Here is a 20,863-nt window from a genome sequence, read left to right as displayed (position 1 = left end):
ATTTGTTGTGTCATGTCTAAAGTAGGGCTTGATCCTGTAAACACTTACTTATGGGTGTAGTTCTAGATATTAGCATACTATTTACTATTCCAGAATATGCCTCGTTGAAGTGGTCACAGGATTGGGCCTTTAGATGGTAAACATTTTGGGACAACACCCATGTATTGCTGTTTTTCTATATCGGGTTCAGCACATTTCAAGCACTATACAATCAGAATGACCTTTTGTGTCCTGTGATCATGCATCTGATGTCCCTTGCATAAAATAATTATTTTCCTGCTTCATAGACAAAAAGTCCCAAAGAGTCAATGGATATTGACATTCTTACCAAGATGAAGTAAGAAAAATTAGAAAAGTGAAGCACCAGATTTTGGGAAGTGCAGTTTTACACATGCCAAACTTGTGTGCTTGGATGGAAAATTCTGTGCATGTAAGTCATGTGCAAAAGTATTTTTCTGAAAATCTGGCCTTAAACATATTTGTCGCATAGTGTATTTTTCTTTACAGCACAGAAATAAAACTTCCATGTCTCTTTATACAATTATTATTCTAACCTCCTGACATTGTGTGCTGGTGATTAATAATAAAGACCAACAGAATGCATTAGTGTACTCCCATCCTTGCTTTTCTATGCAAAAACCCAAACCAACATCATTATGTGTTACCATATACAGTAGAACCTCAGAGTTATGAACATCTCGGGAATGGAGGTTCATAACTCTGAAATGTTTGTAACTCTGAACAAAATGTTATGGTTGTTCTGTCAAAAGTTTACAACTGAACATTGACTTAATACAGCTTTGAAACTTTACTATGCAGAAGAAAAATCCCCCCCACACACCTTTTTTTAGTAGTTTATGTTTAACACAGAACTGTATTTGACTTTTCTTTTTTTTTGGTCTCTACCGCTTTTTTTCCGGTTCCAAATGAGGTGCGTGGTTGACCAGTCAGTTCATAACTCTGGTGTTCATAACCCTGAGGTTCTACTGTAGTATGCAATATTGTAGCTGTATCGGTCCCAGGATATTAGGTAATATCTTTTATCGGACCAACTTCTGCTGGTGAAAGAGATACACTTTTGCACTTACACAGAGCTTTTCTTCAGGTCTGGGAAGCGTACTCCCACATAGTTGTTATTGGGACATTTAATGCACTGGATGAGGTACACCACATGTAATGATAGGCATGTGTAGGATCCACAGATTTGAAAGGTGTGTTGAGAGGGGGAAGGTTTTCCTGAATCCCCTCTTCTGGCCTTCAGACAACCCCTCCAAGCCCATCAGAAGAAGAAAACTCCCCACACACCAGGACATACCAACTGAAAGCGGCATCAGCCCCTGCCAGAACAACTGATGCAAAACCTACAGACATATCTCCACTGCTAAAATGGAGATAATGGGAAGCTATCTCATTTGTATCTGGCACAGCAATTATGTGTGCATATTTTTGCCAGAATTTGCTATTTGTGGGTTCAGTTTAACCTGTCAGAATCATGGCAATTGCATTTGCAAATAAGGTGCATAATTATGAAGATATGGGTCTCTCAATCTATCTTGGTAAATTCTTGTTAAAATCATAATAACCAAATATTCAATTTTAGAAGCCCAGATCTATGCTCAAAATTACTTCAACTGCTTGTGCAAATTGATTATATGCTCACAATAGTACGCTACTAATTTTTGCATGCAATTACTGGGGATGCATTACAGATGGATTAGTCCAGAACACCAGATCCAAACTCTCTTCTTGGCCCAAATCTTTGGCAAAAATTCTGATTTGGATCCATGTCCAGATCCCATCTCTAATTGCTCTTGCAATCACAGGCACACTTTCTTGCATGGGGACTTAGAACTGCCATTTGATTTTTTTGTTAGAACTAATTCTCTTAAAACAGTATGTATCCTCTGCCCCAAGCCACTGTACAGAGAGCGAAAGAGCGAGAGAGAGAGAGACACCAATTTAGGAAAGAACTTATGCTCATGCTTCAGCACCCTATCTGAATAAGGAGATGCTTTTCTGAAGCAGGGTTAGAAAAAGATAGAACTACACTGATCCCTTTTTAATTAATCAGAGAATGAACCTAACAATAGAATAAAAATCCAGTGCCACATGTTAAGATTCCATAGAAAATGAACCTGGTAAGGGCGAGGGCTGCTTCAAAGAGGCAGTGCCAGGGTAACAATCCAGTTGGTGTTTTACCCTTTTGAAAAAAAACTGTGGGTGCAGTGATCTCTGCTTTATTCTGCTGATGGAATTTGGACTCCCTAAATTCTCCCCCCACACGGATACAGCAGAACAATATTAAGTTCAATGCATTCAGGGCTTCTCCGTGCACAGAAAGCCCACTGGTAGTACGCCTCAGAATTTAGCAAGTCTTCCTACTTCCAGTCAGGATATGCTTTCATGTGCTTGACCTCGCTTCGATTGGTGGAGGCGCCAACTGAAAAGCAGAGGTATGCTAGAAAAAACTATTACACAGTGAAGGGGATTTTTACCATCTCCTTGTGCCTAAACTTCCACCTGCCATATCTTATCTCAGCTTCTGCCCAAAACCGCTTGTGCAAGTTCACTGAAACGACTGTATAGCTGAAGGTTATTAGATCTGATGTGGTTCTGAGGCTTTGCAGTGTAATCAGACTGCCAGTGGGAGGTGAGATTGCTCTAGTTTCATGCAAAACCGACTTCGGCTCAGCTTAAAGGACTTCCTGTTTTCTCTACCCAGGAAATGAGAGGAGCAGATCTTCAATGGAAATTTTTCATAGCCTCTGACTGCTAAAAATAGCAGTGAGGTGAAAGAAGTGGGCACCGACTCTATGGGGTCATTTCCTTTATAAAAAGGAGTGGGCTGAAATGGCAGGCTGAATTATTTATCAACACGTTTGTTCAGTCAGTGTCTCAAAAACATATTGTATGTACATTTCCTGTCAATTTAATACAGCCACCTCAGATGGAAACATCACATTCTTCCTGATGACAAGAGGTCATTTCAGTCTAGGGACGGCTAATATTTTAGCTGAAAACAAAAAGGTGAAAAAGACTTACCCTATTTGGAAAATAGACCTAAACTAATCTTCTTAAACTTACTGGGGGAAATTCATCTGGGATGCTGAATTTTTTTTCATTTGTTTCTACAGCTAAAAATAAAACTCAAGGAAAGCAAAATCTGCAGGACAGGGCTGCCAAGCTAACAGCACAGCGACAGGAGAACAGCTACTATCTGGTCTCCAGCGCAAATATGGATGAGACTATAGCTGGTAGGTGCAAAACAGTGTGGACAATGTAGTGAAGCAGTTGAAATCTAGTGGTTATGGGGTTTATTTGACAGTCAGCTTCACTTTCTCCCCTGCATGCTGCATTCATTTGCATTGCAGGGTTTTATTGGCTGAGGTGACAGGGTGGACAACTGTGACTGTACAACAATAAAACCAGCAGAGCAACACAGTGAACCAGACAGTTTTGTAACCTGACTGGTTACCGTTTCTTGGACTGCGGTGGGGCTTCATGGGTGTAAGGAAGAGCAGAGGTTTGTCTGTGCTATGACAAGTCAGGCTGTTGGTTCCTGAGGGCTGCAAAGCAAACTCTCATCTTTGTATATATTTACTACTAATGAAAGTCAGCATGAATCAATAAGGCTGTAAATTAAGCTAGCCAGAGGCTGCTGTCTTCTTACTATAAATGGGCCTGAGCCACAACACTGCAGCTTTAAGAGAAGGACAAGCAATCCTGTTTGTACAGCACCTTGCACAACTGGTCTAAATCTGGGGCTCCTAAGCACTACTGCGTGACAAATAAATAAAATAACAGCAACTGGAGCCAATCTTCCCAGCTCAGGGTTATCTCGACACTGGGCTGAATGAAACCATTCATGTTGAACCTGTCTTCCCTAGTATTTTGGGAGAATCTGAATCCATATCCAGATCTGATTGTAGTGACCTGAGTTTCTATTGTGGGCTGAATGGGAGCTACAAATCCAGACACACCCAAACTTTGGAGGAAGTTTGCATTCTGATCTGAGTTTCATCTCTAAATGTCTCTCTTTTTGTGGTAGCATAGGCCTGGTCTACACTACACCATTAGGTTGACGTAAGGCAGCTGACATCGACCTCATTCTGTCAGTGTACACACCACAGCCTTGTCCCACCGATGTAAGTGCCCTACTACACGGACATCATAATTCCACCCCCAGGAGAGGTGTAGCACTTATGTTGGTGTAGTCGGTGTAGACACTGTGTTACTTATATCAGCTGTTGGCTGTCTTGTCAAGAAAGCTGGGCAGTTAGAGCCCAGAAGCCTCCAGCTGCCCACTCCCATCTGGGCTGCTGCCTGGAGACTCCCTGCTCAGGGAGCTGAGAAGCTCAGGCAGCTGCCCTCCGCTTCCGCCTGGGAGCTGGGAGGCAAGAGCTGAGGGCATAGCTGGACTTCCTGTGGAGAGCTGCGCAGAGCTGAGAGCCCTGGCTCTCAGTCCCTCCCACCCTGCCACTCTTCAGTCAGTGGAAGTGCTCCGGGTGAGGATGCGCACCACCGACAGAAGAAGGGTAGTTATCGTGCTGGCTGTAAGTCGACCTATATTAGGTTGACTTACAGCTGTAGTGTAGAAATGCCCATAGTTAAAATATCCAGTATAGGGTGGACACTTCCACATACCCAGAAAACATTCCAGTATTTCCAGGAATGGCGTGACCCTATCCCTGCTGACATGACTTCACATGCACTGTGCAAGTGAAATCACACTGCATGAGGAAGCCATTTTGAAGACCACCTTCCCCCCTCCCTTGCGGGCGTGATCTCATACGCATGGTGCATGCTGGTGGGGTGAAGGCGGCATGCCATTCAAAATGGTTTTCTCTGTCTGCACAACCACATCCGGTTTTGTCTCAATACCAGACAGGGGCCAAACCTTAGCAAAAGAGGACTGTCCAAAGTAGACTAGATAAATGGCTGGCCTAGTCCAGTGTCAGAGTAAACAGAAATGATCTGACTAATAAATAAAATGTTATCATCTTAAGGTGCCTGTTGTGTGCCTGCTTTGTCGTGTACTGTAATCCATGTTTTAATGAGAAGCCAGAAGAGCTGCTAAAACAGGACAAGCCACATTATGAGGACATAAGCAAACATTATGAAAGTTAAATAATAAAGAATGAACATTTAAATAATATCTGATGTCAGCTGAACAGAACAGGGACATTCTCAGGCTAGAATTCCTACTGCAGCTTATCCTTGTGTGTGACTCCATTTAATATGGAATACATGAAAATAATACTTGGAGTTCCCTGCAATAGCTACAAGCAACAGTATGGCTCAAACATCATGCATTACTGCAGTCTGCATTACTTTGGGTTAGAGTTAGTACTTTACTGTCCAGTTTTCCAAGGGCCTTCAAAACCATGACTGCAACAATGCCTTCTCCCCCATATTTGCACATGCAAATAAGCACCTGAGCAAAGTGAGACAGTCGCTTTTCTATTAGATTCCCATTTGGCACATGCAAATGTTGGCTGTGTCATGCACAAATACTGAGCCACATTTTCAATAGGATGGTTGTCATTTTGTGAGTGCAATTTGCACTGGTAATTTTGCTCTTCACTTGGATTATGGGCATGAATTGAAGTGCTGGCGTCTTCAGTGACCTGCTTGAGCATGTAACTTGGATTGTTACAGGCACAAGAAGTCTGATTTGCAAGTGCATGATTCACTATAAATACAAACTGTACACGCAAAAAAAAAAAAAAAAAGCCCTTTGAGAATTTGGCCTTTGACTTTTTTTAAATCATATTTTTAATTTTTAAGGTAATATACATAAAAAAACACAATAAACCATTGAAAAGACTGTAACTCTGAATGTGTTGCAGCCCTGATATACAATCCTTGGACTCTGTAAAGATGCAGCAAAGTGTGGTATGTTGTGCATAATCTGCCTGAACAATGGGAGGTATTAGTGTACAGTGGGTGAAATTCTCCCAGTGTAATAGCAACCAAGCCACTCCCCCTATCCCCTCTCAACACTCCTGCATTCACCAGCCTAGTGAAACAGGTAGTTCTGCTGTATGGGGAGTGAGCGGACTGGCAGACACAGGGATGTCAAATCATCTGCCCAGCCCACATAGGTCAGCATGGAGAGGTGTTGGGGACTATACTAGCAACAGTACCGATTCAGTGGTCACAAACACCTACGTTAAGGGATTGTGCTGCGGTCACAGTGGTGGCTGGTGCCCTTCTTGAGGAACGGATTCTGCCTCTTCATGTGCTGCATCGTCTCCCTGCACAAGCTTGTTTATTTGGTCTCTGTGCCGGGGGTGGATTCCATCCACTCTGACTTTGACATTATGGATCCATAATGCATAGGAAGGGCTTGTAGTTGGGGGAATCTAGACAAGACCTGGGTGCTGCTGGCAGCTCACCACAGACATCCTGCATGACCTTGGGCAAGTCACTTAAACTCTCTGTGCCTCAGCTCACCTGCCTAATGGGGGGTGTGTGTGAGGATAAATTCATTAATGTTTGTGACGAGCTATTTTACTGTGGCCTTTATGAGCCTAGACAGATAAAACCCAAAGAGTCAAAATCCATATGAGAGATCTGAATTCTTTTCAACCCTCAGTTCAGGTGTCTATTTTTGTTGCTTTACAAAAGGTCAAGTCCACATTACACAAGGTAGATCCTCAGCTGGTGTAACCTGGCATAACTCCACTGGAGTCATTGTGGAGGGGTTTAAATTACAGATGGCTACACCACTAGAAAAAGGGTCCAGAATTGAATGTCCCCTTGACTTTTCAGTTTAAATCTGTATTATTGCAAAAAGGCTGCATGTAAATTTGTAGTAAAGTAGCTCTTTACAAGACAAACACAACAGGGTCAAAACTCTGACTTGCAAAACTCTATTGTGCCAGGCTTTTGCTCAGAGCAACTTTTAACAGATGAGTAATAAATCCCTTAAAAAAAAGGGGGGGGGGTGTTAATGATAGAAAACACCCTGTCTAACTCATTGCAGCAGGGAAGTTAGTGGGAACTGTAGTACCCATGTATACATTCGAGACTTGCCAGTTAAAAACAGTAGAAGCCTTAAAGGATTCTTGCTAGCACTTTTACTGTGAGGATGTTAACCAGCAATAGTACAAGGACTGCTATTGTATTTTTGCTGGTTAACATCCTCACAGTAAAAGGACTGTTATTACTAATGTCATGGGCTGACGATGCAAGATCCCAAGTTTACATGCACATGATAAAGTCACAGTTTTAATAAATAAATACATTTTAAAAAATCAAACCCCCTCTTGATAAATAAATTTAAAAGCTTGAGCCAGCAAATGAAATATCCAGGCAAAGATTTTTTTTAAAAAGGGGTCATGGAGTTCTCAATCAAGCAATGCTCCATTCTAAGCAGTGGGCCAAAGTCAGACTTGATTTAAGTGGATGTGTAGCCACTTAAAGTGAGCTTGATTCTCTTCTCACTTAGGACCCTACCCAATGATCATTGAAATCAAAGAAAATACTCTCACTGGCCATGGTGAGCATTGAGTCAGGTCCTTGTGGCTGCATAAATCAGAAGTAATTCTTAGTCACATCACTACAGCCAGGCCACCATAAAACCAGGGCAAGTGAGAGGACTCTCTTGCCCAGGTGGAGTCCTGTGACAGTGAGGTCTGCAGGATCTGGCCCAAAATTCTCACTAAAGGAGATGAAACTAATCTGCATTGCAGGATAAATTCCCCTCTCTTCTCTGTGCTGCAGTTAAGAAATCCTGCTTATTCGTAGACATTGCCAGTGGTTCTGCATGTGAAACAAGTCCAGACTATGCCTTAAGGAACTGACTGCATAAAAGAGACCCACAGTGAGGAGTGGGGAGGACGATCTTTCCTCACAGTTGTAGAGTGACATGTTTGCTAGGAACACAGTTTGATACACCCAGGCGAACTGGGGGTTCTAATGACACAGAGTAGCCACCAAATGTAAATGTCAATATTCTTATACACAGAGCATGCACAATCCAATGCCTCTTCCCTGCCCACCAAGCCCCAGATATTTCAGGAAATCTACAAGGTATATAAAATGGAAGCAAGAGGAATTTTAAAAAAAGATTTAAAAGCTTTTAAGCCAAATTAAAAGTGGCAGGATTTTTAATTTTTTTTTTTAAATAAGTATAAGGTTAAGAAAACACACAGCTGGAGAAAAGGCAGAAAAATATCAATTACCTTTTACTTTGATTGCTTGGATCAAAGATCACAGTCATTCTGTTTCATATAATGTTTTGTATCCAGCTAAGGTGTGTATCTATCAGCTCTGAAAAAGATTTGCAAAACCATTTTTGAGAAAAAAATTTTAACCTTCAGCCTATTTCATAAGGCCAAATGTTACAGTTATCGGCTACTCTTTCATAGTGTGTCTTGGTTTATTAAACGGACATTTCGGCATACACAATACACAAGGCAGAACTTAACCGCTGACCTTTTGTTGCCTCAGATCCAGCACTCTCTTTTACTGGGGTTTTTTGCATTTCCTAACTGATAATATTATCTAAAAATGAATATTAAAAATTATTCTGCTAAATGACCTTGATTCAAACTGTATGAGAAGTGCCAATAATTTGATCTGATATTTCTGAGGCACAGGAGCTCCATGTGTCTTATAAGCCAGGTCAAAGACTAGTCACTGCCTTTTACAGTAATTCCATATAATTATCATCTTAGTGGCCCAAATGAAACATGATACAAATATGCCAAATCTAATCTCAGCCTCTTTTAGATTACATGATGGCCATGTAAATGCATTAGATTTTTGCATTATCTATGAAGAACAGGAAAGTTATGTGCAAAGAAATTCTGAAAGTTACATCTTTGTTTCAACCACAAAGGAGGTGAAACTTTTTTCTCATAAAATGGCCATACTTTATAGTCAGTTTCTTTTTATCTGTCAGATCTCTTTAGATTTCTTTTAAATTCATTGTGAAAGCCTTTGGCTCCTATTTAAACACAGTGCAGAGATTAAAAAAAATCATCATAGTATTAAAGGAATAAAAATGCTCTTTCAAGAATAATCTAATTTTGAGATTCAGAAATGTCTTTGCAGTTGGATTTCAGTTGGCTATATATAGAAGAGAAATATTTTATTTGGCTCCCTAAGATGGTGCAGCCACATATTATGTGCTTGATCCTACCATTCAGTATATGAAATACGTTATACCCTCTGTCTTGGAAAACTATCCTTTGAACATGTGAGCACATCAACTTCCTAAGGTACAGACTCAGATATATCAGAAGGAAGGAGCCAAGCCCCAGCAAGCTACACTGGTAAAAAAACAGGGGAACTTACTAGTTTTGTAAATAACAGAATGAAAGATACATTCTGGGATCTAGAAAGAGGTACTCAGCTCAGACTCATTGAATTACTCCTAATGTATTCATCTGTTACAAAATTCAACTCCCTAGTTTAAAGAATAAGTTTGAACCCCACCTGGACTCATTCCTCCTTCTCCTCCCCATTAGCTGTGTGTTTCCTCACTCTCCCACCATCCCTCACATAACAAGCTAGGTTGTTAATGTCATTTAATTAAGCAAACTCTTGAAACAAGATAGATATTTAAAAGTAAATGGTAATTCTGCCTCCATGCCCAAACTTTATGCCAGTTTAAATGGACACAAAACCCATCCAACCAACAAGATCTTTCCAAGAATCTCACATATCATCTAGAAAGCTGATGGAAAACAGAATCTAAATACATTGCACTGCAATGAAGTAATATTTGCACTTGTGGCTAAAGCTTGGCTCCACCTAGATTAATATCAAAACTCTCATCGAGTTCAGGGGACCTGGATTTGGTCCAGAATGTTTTGAATACCCTCTAGTTATCATACTTCAATAGGGCTACTTGCAAAGTAAGGAACAAAGAAGAGAAAATGGATATTGTGCTACTGTACCCAGAATTATTAACAGGGAAGCTGGGCAGGTCTGTGAGAGAAGAGTGAAAAAATGTCTGTTCCTTTCAAACCCAAAATCTCCTGTGTGCAGAATGCATCACAAGTATTGAGGGAAAATTCTAGACAGATCAGTAAGTTGTTCACATTGCTGATTATTAGGACCCTAGAAATCCAGAATGGATTTTGCATAGTTCTATTATTGTCAATGTCCCTCCTGACAGGGAAGCTGGGCATCACTCGTTTATAAAAATTCACCCTTAAATGTGTCACTAAGAAGTGTTACCTTGTGGTTAGAGCACAAGACTAGCTGCTAGCACGCCTACGCTTGGTTCTCAGCTTTGCCACTAACTTGTCATGTAGCTTTGGCCCAGTCACAGAGACCAGCATTCTCTGAAGTGTCCACTAAGGGTCTGATTTTCAAAGGTACTGAGGTGCCTAAAGATGCAGATTAGCACCTAATGGGGTTGTCAGAATTGCCTATGCAGGTTAGATGCCTAACTCCTGGAGCCACCTCTCTCCATCTTTAAGCATCTAAATACATTTGCGAATCTGGCCCTAAGTGCCTAAGTCTTCAGATGTCCACCTTGAAGTACTCAGGGCAGTTTGCATAAACTTCAATCAAGTTATTAGTGCTCAGTACCTCTGAGAATCAGGCCTTACATGTTTCAGTTTGGACATCCAAAAATTGAGGCAACTCAGATTAGGTAATATGTTTGAAAACTTGGACCTTAACAGCTCTATCTCTGCATTTACTCATCTTTGAGATCCTCAGACAAAAGTTACTACCCAGAAGTGCAGAATACTATCATAAACAGCAAACAGTCTGGGCCAGGAAAGTGGTCCTTAAAGGCATTTTCTTCTCAATGAAGTAAGGAAAAAATGAATGTATAAAGAGAGAAAAAAATGGAGCTGTTTGCCAGAGCATAGCTAATTTGAAACTTGCACTGGCCCCAGACTCCATTCCTATAACTGCTTGCATAGTTGTTGGATTCCTTTACTGTTTTGCCATGCTTCACATCAGGCAAATAGTTACAGCCTTGTAAATTAGTAATAAGTCACACCTGAGTTTGTAAGTCACTGGTTAAGTCATTACACTTTTGTGGCCAGAGGGCTTTCACACAGTTAACCTGGTTGTTTAATTCTGTGGAAACCAATTTATTAAGATCCCACAATAAGAGGACTGAAATCTCAAGTACAAACAGCAAACGGGGGAGAGGTGTTATTTATAAAGTCCGAAGTCTCCGCTGGGAAAAGATAGCAAATATCACATTATGAAGAATGAGATGTTAAGAGTTTTAAAGGGTTATCTGTGGTGGTTTCAGTTATTTAAATGTTTTCCCTTTTTAAGCCCACTGGATGCCAATGAATTAAGGATTCTAGACTGCTTCTCCATGAACTGGGAATAACTGGTACTGCAGTGTTTCTAGGACGCACACATTAACTTGTCACTTAACTTTTCTCAGCAAGGGAAGGTTTGTTGATTTGCAATTGCAAAGCAATTTTTGTTTCAGAAGTGTGATTTCCTGTTTGCTTGATGGATTACAGTATTTTATCATTGGTTTCTCATAAGAAGATTCTAAGATAGGCACAAACTCTGCCTACACATTGAGCTGGAGGAAGAATTTGCGTCAGCTGGAAATCAAGAAAGTGCACTTTCATGCAAAACTTTCATGTACTTTCCCTCCTTTTCTACAAGCCATTAGGTATTAACATATTGTTGCTGGAGGTATCTTGAACTGATTTGGAGATTCTATCCCTCTAATGCCCAGAAAACTATCATATGGGGGCTGAATTTATGACTCTCAATCATCAGGGGATGGGGTGGATCAGCATGCCATGCCAGTCACAGGGAATATGCAACTCTACAGGTCTTTCATAGAATCATAGAATATCAGGGTTGGAAGGGACCTCAGGAGGTCATCTAGTCCAACCCCCCTGCTCAAAGCCGGACCAATCCCCAACTAAATCATCCCAGCCAGGGCTTTGTCAAGCACCCTTTCCTAGCACCCTTCTTCTGAGTGGTCTACAGCACTGCATGTACTCAAGCTTGGGTAGACCACAGACGTTCAGTATGGTACCAAATACAGTCATTGGTGTTCCAATCCATGACTCAGTGGAGTGAGGTACTAATCAGTGTGAGTAAGGCTCTATACCACAATCAGGCCCTGTATAATTAAGGAGCAAGACTCCTTAATCACATCAAACCTCTAGACCAGTGGTTCTCAAAGCCGGTCCGTCGCTTGTTCAGGGAAAGTCCCTGGCGTGCCAGACTGGTTTGTTTACCTGCCGTGTCTGCAGGTTTGGCCGATCGCGGCTCCCACTGGCCACGGTTCGCTGTTTCAGGCCAATGGGGCCTGTGGGAAGGGTGGCCAGCACGTCCTTGGCCCACGCCACTTCCCGGAGCCCCCATTTTCCTGGAATGGCAAACTGTGGCCAGTGGGAGCTGTGATCAGCCGAACCTGTGGACGCGGCAAGTAAACAAACCGGTCCGGCGCGCCAGGGGCTTTCCCTGAACAAGCAGCGGACTGGCTTTGAGAACCACTGCTCTAGACAATCATGCAAAGAATGAGGAGCCTAAATATTCCACTTATAGTGCTTGATTGTTTGTCTGTTCAATCTTTATATAAGTTAGGAAGACCTACATGATGGACTGGAAAGTGATTCGAAATCATCATGTGGGAGTTCTGGAAGTGTAAATTGTGACTTCAAAAATATATATACTGCCAGTGGACACCTGAATTGGATTTGGTGTAATGTGGAAGTCCAGCACCTCCTTGCGGATTTGATTTGTATTAGCTAATACCAAAGTTTTTTTAAAAACTTTATTTCTGTTTGCATATATTTAGATATAACTTTCATTGTGCAATTGTTTGATGCCAGGGTGTTTTAGCTGAAATTGTAAGAGACGGACATGTGTTTGAGTCATGCAACTGGCTCTCTGTGATTGATAGTAGTAAGTTACTGAGAAGAGATTAAAATGGAGTTTAGTTTTAGTTAACTTGTGATGATATCAAGTGAAATAGTCCAAGTACCTACACTTGCTCATTGAATAAATATGTACAAACTTATATAGAAGTGGGGGAGGTAGTTGATTTCCTTAAACCAGAATGGATGGTTAAAGCAATACACAAGTGTTTACTTCCAGCAAACGGACTGAAGCCAAAGAAGGGACATAAACACAGGACAGGAGTCTCCACTGGTATGTCTACACTACCCACCAGATCAGCGGGCAGCGATCAATCCAGCGGGGATTGATTTATTGTGTCATCGACCCCCAAGCGCTCTCCCGTCGACTCCTGTACTCCATCGCCGCAAGAGGCGCAGGCGGAGTCGACGGGGGAGTGGCAGTAGTCGACTCACCGCGGTGGAGACACCACGGTGAGTCGATCTAAGCATGTCGACTTCAGCTACGTTAGTCACGTAGCTGAAGTTGCGTAACTTAGATCGATCCCCTGCCCGGTGTAGACCAGGGCTTGGTCGCTCCTATTTTAGGCTGATGTAACCCTATTGCACTGGTGTAAACTGGAGTAATGCAGTGGTGAATCATGCTTACACTTGTCTATGGGTGGATATGTTGAGCCCTATCAGCTTGTTAAATAAATGCTGAGATAAGCTGTGCTGTTCGCTATTAACAAATCTTACTTTTAAATTCAAAACAGCAAAACCAAAATGGATTTAGGGGGGAGGGATAGCTCAGAGGGGGAGGGATAGCTCAGTGGTTTGAGCATTGGCCTGCTAAACCCAGGGTTCTGAGTTCAATCCTTGAAGGGGCCATTTAGGGATTTGGGGCAATTTTGGGGATTGGTCCTGCTTTGAGCAGGGGGTTGGACTAGATGACCTCCTGAGGTCTCTTCCAACCCTGATATTCTATGATTCTATGATTTTTGCTACTGTAATGTACACCTCTTGTCTTAAGTACTAAGGCAAGTCCCAGCAGTTACCACAATACCTCTAAAATAGCAAGAACTAGGAGGAAAAGCACACATACTAACCTACTGTTGTTCACTTGTCATTCTGCAGTTTCATACAGTCCTAGACTTAACCTCTCTGGGAGGAGGTGATAGTAGCCATTTAATGAAGCATTTTAAAAACGAGAATGAAAAATGGACTGGGAAAAGGGCACTTTTGGCTGAAAATAATTATGGTATAGGAATCAAAAAAGCTAGCTACTGCATGTTCATGTTCATCCACTGCTTATGTCTTCTAAGTGCTGTTACTTATTAACTTTTCTGCCACAAACAAATTATTAGAACATATATTTCATTGGCTGGGAAACAAAACCATTATTTTTAGATAGTTTTTTTTAAAATAGATGTACAGGCAATAACCTAATCTGTCCTGTCCCCTCCCAGCCCGAAAGTACCAAAGCGTTTCTGGTGATTTCAATTTAGTCACATAACTAATTACTGGGCCACATTCTGCCACCCTTACCCATGCTGAGTCATCCTTTATTCTGTAAGAAGCCCTACTGTTAAGGCACTTAACTTCCTTAGGGTCCATTGAAAATCTCAGTCTTAAACTGAATAAAATCTGTTCTTGTGTATATATCCCACTCCCATTACACGCCCTCCAAAAGATGAACATTTTGAGCTTTAGGCTACTAATATTAGGACGAGAGTTATGATCCATAATAGAACCTTGTTGTGAAGATACCATGTCTAGTGCATGTGCAGGTATTAGAATATATGACATGCCCAGAAGATCTATTTATTGCAGAAGCTTGCTAAAACCCACCAAACGACACTGTAATTTCAAGAAAAAAACTAAAGATTACAGGAAACCAGCACTACATCTGTATTTGCATTTCATCTAAATAAGGTCTGAAACCTTTTACCAGCAAATAGTCTGAGATGATAAGAAAAATTTATATCCATCATCCAAAGAGTCAAAACTTTCAGTATGAGTAAATTGTGCTAGTGAGAAAACTTTTGTTTTAAGTAAGAAAAAAAGGTGCCAATTACCAGAAACTACATTGAACTCTTCATTGTACAGTAGCAGATAGATCATTTTATTTTTGAAGGCGGGATTAAGGGTTATAAGGTTGGGTAATTCCCAACCTCATAATAGTAGCAATAATTTAAACCAATGGGGCCCTGAGACTATTTTAAAAATCTGGGCCCAATGCTTTGGGGACATCCCCTCCAGATTCTAGGTCAAGACTTTGGAACAATTAAAGAAGAGACTGCCCCAGAGAATCTGTCTCAGGTTTTAATGAGCCATTCCAAATTATACAACTGTACAAGACTTTGTGCTATGTGTATACCCATGTAGTACAGGCAAGACCAATAAAGCTGTATTCATCATAGAATCTCAGGGGCATGGTTTAAGAAGCGTCCAGTAATTGTCAACTGTATGACAATCTACAGGTCTATACACTTGCATACATGGCCAGCCTATGACCCTGCATTTGTAACTTGTATTGAATATATTTGTGTTTTTGTTTGTTTTTACAAGAAGCACATTACCCATCTCTGGCTATGATTCTGGGTGAGTTTCAACCCAACTAGAACAGGTTTTCGAACTCTATAGTAATAAAACACCCTCCTCTCTAAAATCAAAGCACTTGCTAATGTCTGGCGTGATCTCACTGGAGAATGGAGTACATCCAAAGACAATTGTCTATTATAAGTATAGTCATAGAATCAGAGAGGTGTAGAGCTGGAAGGGACCCAAAAGGTCATCTAGTCCATCCTCCCATGCTGATGCAGGACCAAGTATGCCTTGACTAATGTTTGTCCAACATGTCCTTAAAAACCTCCAATGATGGGGAATTCCTGATCTGTTATCAGGTTCTCCCCTCATACTTCTTTTCTCAACACTAAACATATCCAGTTTTTTAACCTTTCCTCATAGGCTGGATTTTCTAAACCTTTTATCATTTTTGTTCCTCTCAACAATTTGTCCACATCTTTCTTAAAGTGTGGTGCCCCAAACGGGATACAGTACTTCAGCTCAGGCTTCAGCAGTGCTGATTAGAATGGAACAATTACCTGCCATGCTATACATACGACACTACTGTTAATACACTCTAGAAAGATATTATCCGTTTTTGCAACTCCACATTGTTGGCTCATATTCAGTTTGTGGTCCACTATAACCCCAGACCCTTTTGTGCAGTATTGCATCCGATGAAGTGAGCTGTAGCTCACGAAAGCTTATGCTCAAATAAATTGATTAGTCTTTAAGGTGCCACAAGTACTCCTTTCCTACCTAGCAGTTATTCGCATTTTTTGTATTGATGCAGTTAATTTTTCCTTCCTAAGTGAAGCACTGTGCACTTGTCTTTATTGAATTTCATCTTGTTGATTTCAGACCAATTCTCTAATTTGTCAAGATCATTTTGAATTCTAATCCTATCCTTCAAAGTGCTTGCAACCTCTCCCATCTTGCTGTCATCCTCAGATTTTATAAGCAGGATCATCATTTACTATGGGCAAGGTGGTGGTGGGGGGGGGGCAGTTCCTCCCAACATTAGTTTGTCCCCTCCCCACTTTTCATAGGTCTATAGGCTCCATTTTTTGTCCTCTTCCCCCACCCCCAGAATTTGCAAGATAAAATATAATCACATGTAATGTTCTAAATGCTCACAAATGATGTCCCTGTTTATAAGCATTCTCTCCACTCCTTTATTCAAGGCACTGAGGAAAGTACTGAATTGTACCAAACCCAGGACAAACTCCTATGGTACTACACTAGATGTGATCTCCCAGTTTGACAGGGAACCACTGATAACTATTCTTTGCGTATGGTTTTTCAAACAGTTGTGCACCCATTTTATAGTAATTCCACATTTCCCTAGTTTGCTTATGAGAATGTCACGTGGGCCAGTGACAAAAGCTTTACTAAAATCAAAGAAAATAACAGAACACCACTAGCCATCACCTGCAGACCCCAACTAAAACCTCTCCAGCGCATCATCAAGGATCTACAACCTATCCTGAAGGACGACCCATCACTCTCACAGATCTTGGGAGACAGGCCAGGCCTTGCTTACAGACAGCACCCCAACCTGAAGCAAATACTCACCAGCAACCACACACCACACAACAAAAACACTAACCCAGGAACCTATCCTTGCAACAAAGCCTATTGCCAACTGTGTCCATATATCTATTCAGGGGACACCATCATGGGGCCTAATCACATCAGCCACACTATCAGAGGCTCATTCACCTGCACATCTACCAATGTAATATATGCCATCATTTGTCAGCAATGCCCCTCTGCCATGTACATTGGCCAAACAGGACAGTCTCTACGTAAAAAAATAAATGGACACAAATCAGACGTCAAGAATTATAACATTCAAAAACCAGTCGGAGAACACTTCAATCTCTCTGGTCACTCGATTACAGACCTAAAAGTTGCAATTCTTCAACAAAAAAACTTCAGAAACAGACTCCAACGAGAGACTGCTGAATTGGAATTAATTAGCAAACTGGACACCATTACATTAGGCTTGAATAAAGACTGGGAGTGGATGTGTCATTACACAAAGTAAAACTATTTTCCCAATGTTTATTTCTCCCCACTACTGTTCCTCAGACGTTCTTGTCAACTGCTGGAAATGGCCCACCTTGATTATCACTACAAAAGGTTGGGGTTTTTTTCTCCTCTCCTGCTGGTAATAGCTCACCTTACCTGATCACTCTTGTTACAGTGTATATGGTTTCAGAGTAACAGCCGTGTTAGTCTGTATTCGCAAAAAGAAAAGCAGTACTTGTGGCACCTTAGAGATTAACCAATTTATTTGAGCATGAGCTTTCGTGAGCTACAGCTCACTTCATCGGATGCATACCGTGGAAACTGCAGCAGACATTATATATACACAGAGATCATGAAACAATACCTCCTCCCACCCCACTGTCCTGCTGGTAATAGCTTATCTAAAGTGATCATCAAGTTGGGCCATTTCCAGCACAAATCCAGGTTTTCTCACCCTCCACCCCCCCCCCCCCCCCAAACTCACTCTCCTGCTGGTAATAGCCCATCCAAAGTGACAACTCTCTTCACAATGTGTATGATAATCAAGGTGGGCCATTTCCTGCACAAATCCAGGTTCTCTCACCCCCTCACCCCCCTCCAAAAACCACACACACAAACTCACTCTCCTGCTGGTAATAGCTTATCCAAAGTGACCACTCTCCCTACAATGTGCATGATAATCAAGGTGGGCCATTTCCAGCACAAATCCAGGTTTTCTCACCCCCCCCCCCCGCTCCCATACACACACAAACTCACTCTCCTGCTGGTAATAGCTCATCCAAAGTGACCACTCTCCCTACAATGTGCATGGTAATCAAGGTGGGCCATTTCCAGCACAAATCCAGGCTTTCTCCCCCCCGCCCTTTTTTCCGGGGACACACACACACACACACACAAACTCACTCTCCTGCTGGCAATAGCTCATCCAAACTGACCACCCTCCAAGTTTAAATCCAAGTTTAACCAGAACGTCTGGGTAACACCCATTGTTTCATGTTCTCTGTGTATATAAAATCTCCCCACTGTATTTTCCACTGCATGCATCCAATGAAGTGAGCTGTAGCTCATGAAAGCTTATGCTCAAATAAATTTGTTAGTCTCTAAGGTGCCACAAGTACTCCTTTTCTTTTTACTAAAATCAAGATAAGTCACGTCTACTGCTTCCGCTCTATCCACTAGGCCAGTAACCCTGTCAAAAAAGGAAATTAGGTTGGTTTGGCATGATTTGTTCTTGACAAATCCATGCTGGGTATTACTTATCACCCTATTATCCCCTCGGTGCTTACAAATTGATTGTTTAATAATTTGTTCCAGTCGACTGTATTTCTGCAGGGAAGGCTGCTTAGATGGGAATAATGTTTGTTTTGTAGAGTGGGGAACTAAATGAAGACAGAACTATAAAAAACATTCATAGTGAATCCTGAGACCATACCAAGTCACCATTGCCCTTTCAAAGTGCCCTTATGGGGATAGCAAGATTCCTTTCCAAACCAACAAGTCTAAATTTCTTCCTGGTGTAAATACTCAAGAGACAAATACACCCACTTCAACAACACATTAGTAACATTTTGGATCTTCATCTTTTTCTCAATGACTAAATAAATAAATGAACCAATTTAATAAATGTTTTGTGTTTGTAAAGGAATGTTGTTTCTGTTCATATAAATTGATACTCCGAGGCTCAGAAGCATGTGGCTTCCCCCCCCCCCCCCATAACAGATATTAGTCACCAATTAGGATTGCCCAACTTCTGAGTTCTTTTGTAAACAAATATCCATTGTGCACATTGGGACAGATTTTGCAAAATTATAGCTATGCAATTTCATGCTTAATATGTGCACCCAGTCCACAGCTATATGAGAAAATCCAGCAACTGCATATAACTGCAAATGTAGTTATTTCCAATCACCTAGTTTGCACATGCTGTTGTAGTAATTATGAACACATATGAGAAGCACAAATTAGCACCCATGGGGTATGATACTGCAAGTTTCTGAGTGCCGTCTGCCAGGTACTAAGGCCCAGATCCTCAAAAGTATTTAGGCACTTAACTACCATTGAAATCAGTGACATGCCCAGCAATCAAATGGAGTTTAGGTGCCTAAATCATTTCAGCTCCCACTGGGAGATAGGCACTTATCTGGATCAGGCCCTCAAAGTTTTTCAAAGTCTGGCTCATACTATATCTCTTGCTCTGTATAATCTATCAGACAAACACATTATTCAATACACAACAACAATGGAAGTGCTACTCTAACAATTTGTAAGAGTCATTACAAACCGTGGATTAAACAGAGGGTTGAAGGGTGAAGGGTTGGCAATAATAAGAGCAGGTATACAGATCCGGCTAATTAGTCGTGAGGTGATGTTGCCTCCTCATGGTTTCAATGCAACATCATTTTGATGAAGGCTATTGATGTAATGTTGCAGCGTTGTGTCGTGATAATGCAGTTCTCACAATGGGGAAGTGCTGCTTTGTGATGTGGCAAGGCATGACCTGAACATGTCAGTTTTTTCTTGAGGACTTGGGCCTGTACTATGGAAATTGGTCTGATAGGTGACTACTGCCGGTTTCCATAGCCCATGGCTAAGTGCAGAGGGGAAGGACCCCGAGCCAGCTGTCTGGGGAAGAACTCCAAAATCAATCAAAAGAACAGCTGTAAATTCTAATTACCACACTCCCATAATTTGTGTGATTGCAGGTGACTTGGCTGTATAACGCACCACACACTTAGGCATTTGTGAGCAGCTGGATGCAGGCTCAAATGGTATTCTACAGTATAGCATGCTTTCCTGGCATCTATTTGCAGCCAGTAGTAAGAAGCCTCTGGGATGGAATTACCTTCCTGGTCATGTGGGCCAGCAGCAAGAAAACAAGAAGGTGCCCAGCCATGGAGAGAAAAGATTCAGGAGGGACAAAAATGCTAAATGTAAAAGGAATAAAAATGAAGAGGATTCTTTGCTGGGGAAAGGTGCCAGACTGAAGCCTCTAGAGACTGACTCCAGTAAGGCCCTGATTCAGCGCTTCATCCCTATTCAGTAAAGTCCTTAAGTGTGTGCTTAAGTCCTGCTGTCTTCATGATACGCATACACTTATGTGTTTTGATGAAGAACAGCTTGCAGTATGTGCATAAATGCTGTGCTGAACTGGAGCTAGAGTGGGCAACAGCAATGAAGGCTTTCCCCTTATTGCACTGCGAGTCTCCTGGCTTCAGGAGTGAGAGAGTAGGTCCATCTCCATGGCTAATTCAATGATCAGCCTCTCAGCAAGGCTGCCAGTCAGCTTTAGTTAGATTCTCTGGGACAAGGGCTGTCTCCTATTCTGTTTGTACAGCACAATGGGGGCCCATTCTCGGTTGGTCCATAGGCACTACTGTAATCAACAATAATAATAGCTCAGTCTTTATTTTTGATGTAAATCACCACTTTTTAAAGGATATAAGGTCATCAGTTGGTAATGACTGCTG

The 20,863-nt window shown here is 41.6% G+C and overlaps 1 protein-coding gene and 1 long non-coding RNA gene across 7 annotated transcripts in view; one reads left to right on the top strand and one right to left on the bottom strand.

Annotated features, from left to right (window-relative positions):
• NFATC2 (nuclear factor of activated T cells 2) overlaps positions 1-20,863 on the bottom strand; it is a 135,585-nt gene that overhangs the window by 7,228 nt on the left and 107,494 nt on the right. The window contains exon 10 of one of the 5 annotated variants that reach the window (XM_048820352.2): positions 8,190-8,277. The exons of the other annotated variants lie outside the window; for them this stretch is intronic. Within the exon in view, the coding sequence (XP_048676309.1) occupies positions 8,234-8,277 (44 nt within the window). The 3' untranslated portion in view covers positions 8,190-8,233. The remainder of the gene's footprint in view (positions 1-8,189; positions 8,278-20,863) is intronic. 5 annotated transcript variants of the gene reach the window in all.
• The window catches only part of LOC125622355 (uncharacterized), a 31,390-nt gene that overhangs the window by 500 nt on the left and 10,027 nt on the right, over positions 1-20,863 (top strand). Inside the window, exons 1-2 of one of the 2 annotated variants that reach the window (XR_012664696.1) lie at positions 2,933-3,027; positions 3,135-3,254. This is a non-coding gene — a long non-coding RNA (uncharacterized LOC125622355). Of the gene's footprint in view, positions 1-2,932; positions 3,028-3,134; positions 3,255-20,863 lie in introns of those variants that run through there. The other variant, XR_007352717.2, reaches the window with a different exon arrangement.

This window comes from Caretta caretta, chromosome 13 (assembly GCF_965140235.1).
Source record: "Caretta caretta isolate rCarCar2 chromosome 13, rCarCar1.hap1, whole genome shotgun sequence".
Lineage (NCBI taxonomy): Eukaryota > Metazoa > Chordata > Testudines > Cheloniidae > Caretta > Caretta caretta.
Note: the sequence above shows the minus strand (reverse complement) of the source record. Positions and strands in the feature narration are given on the sequence as shown.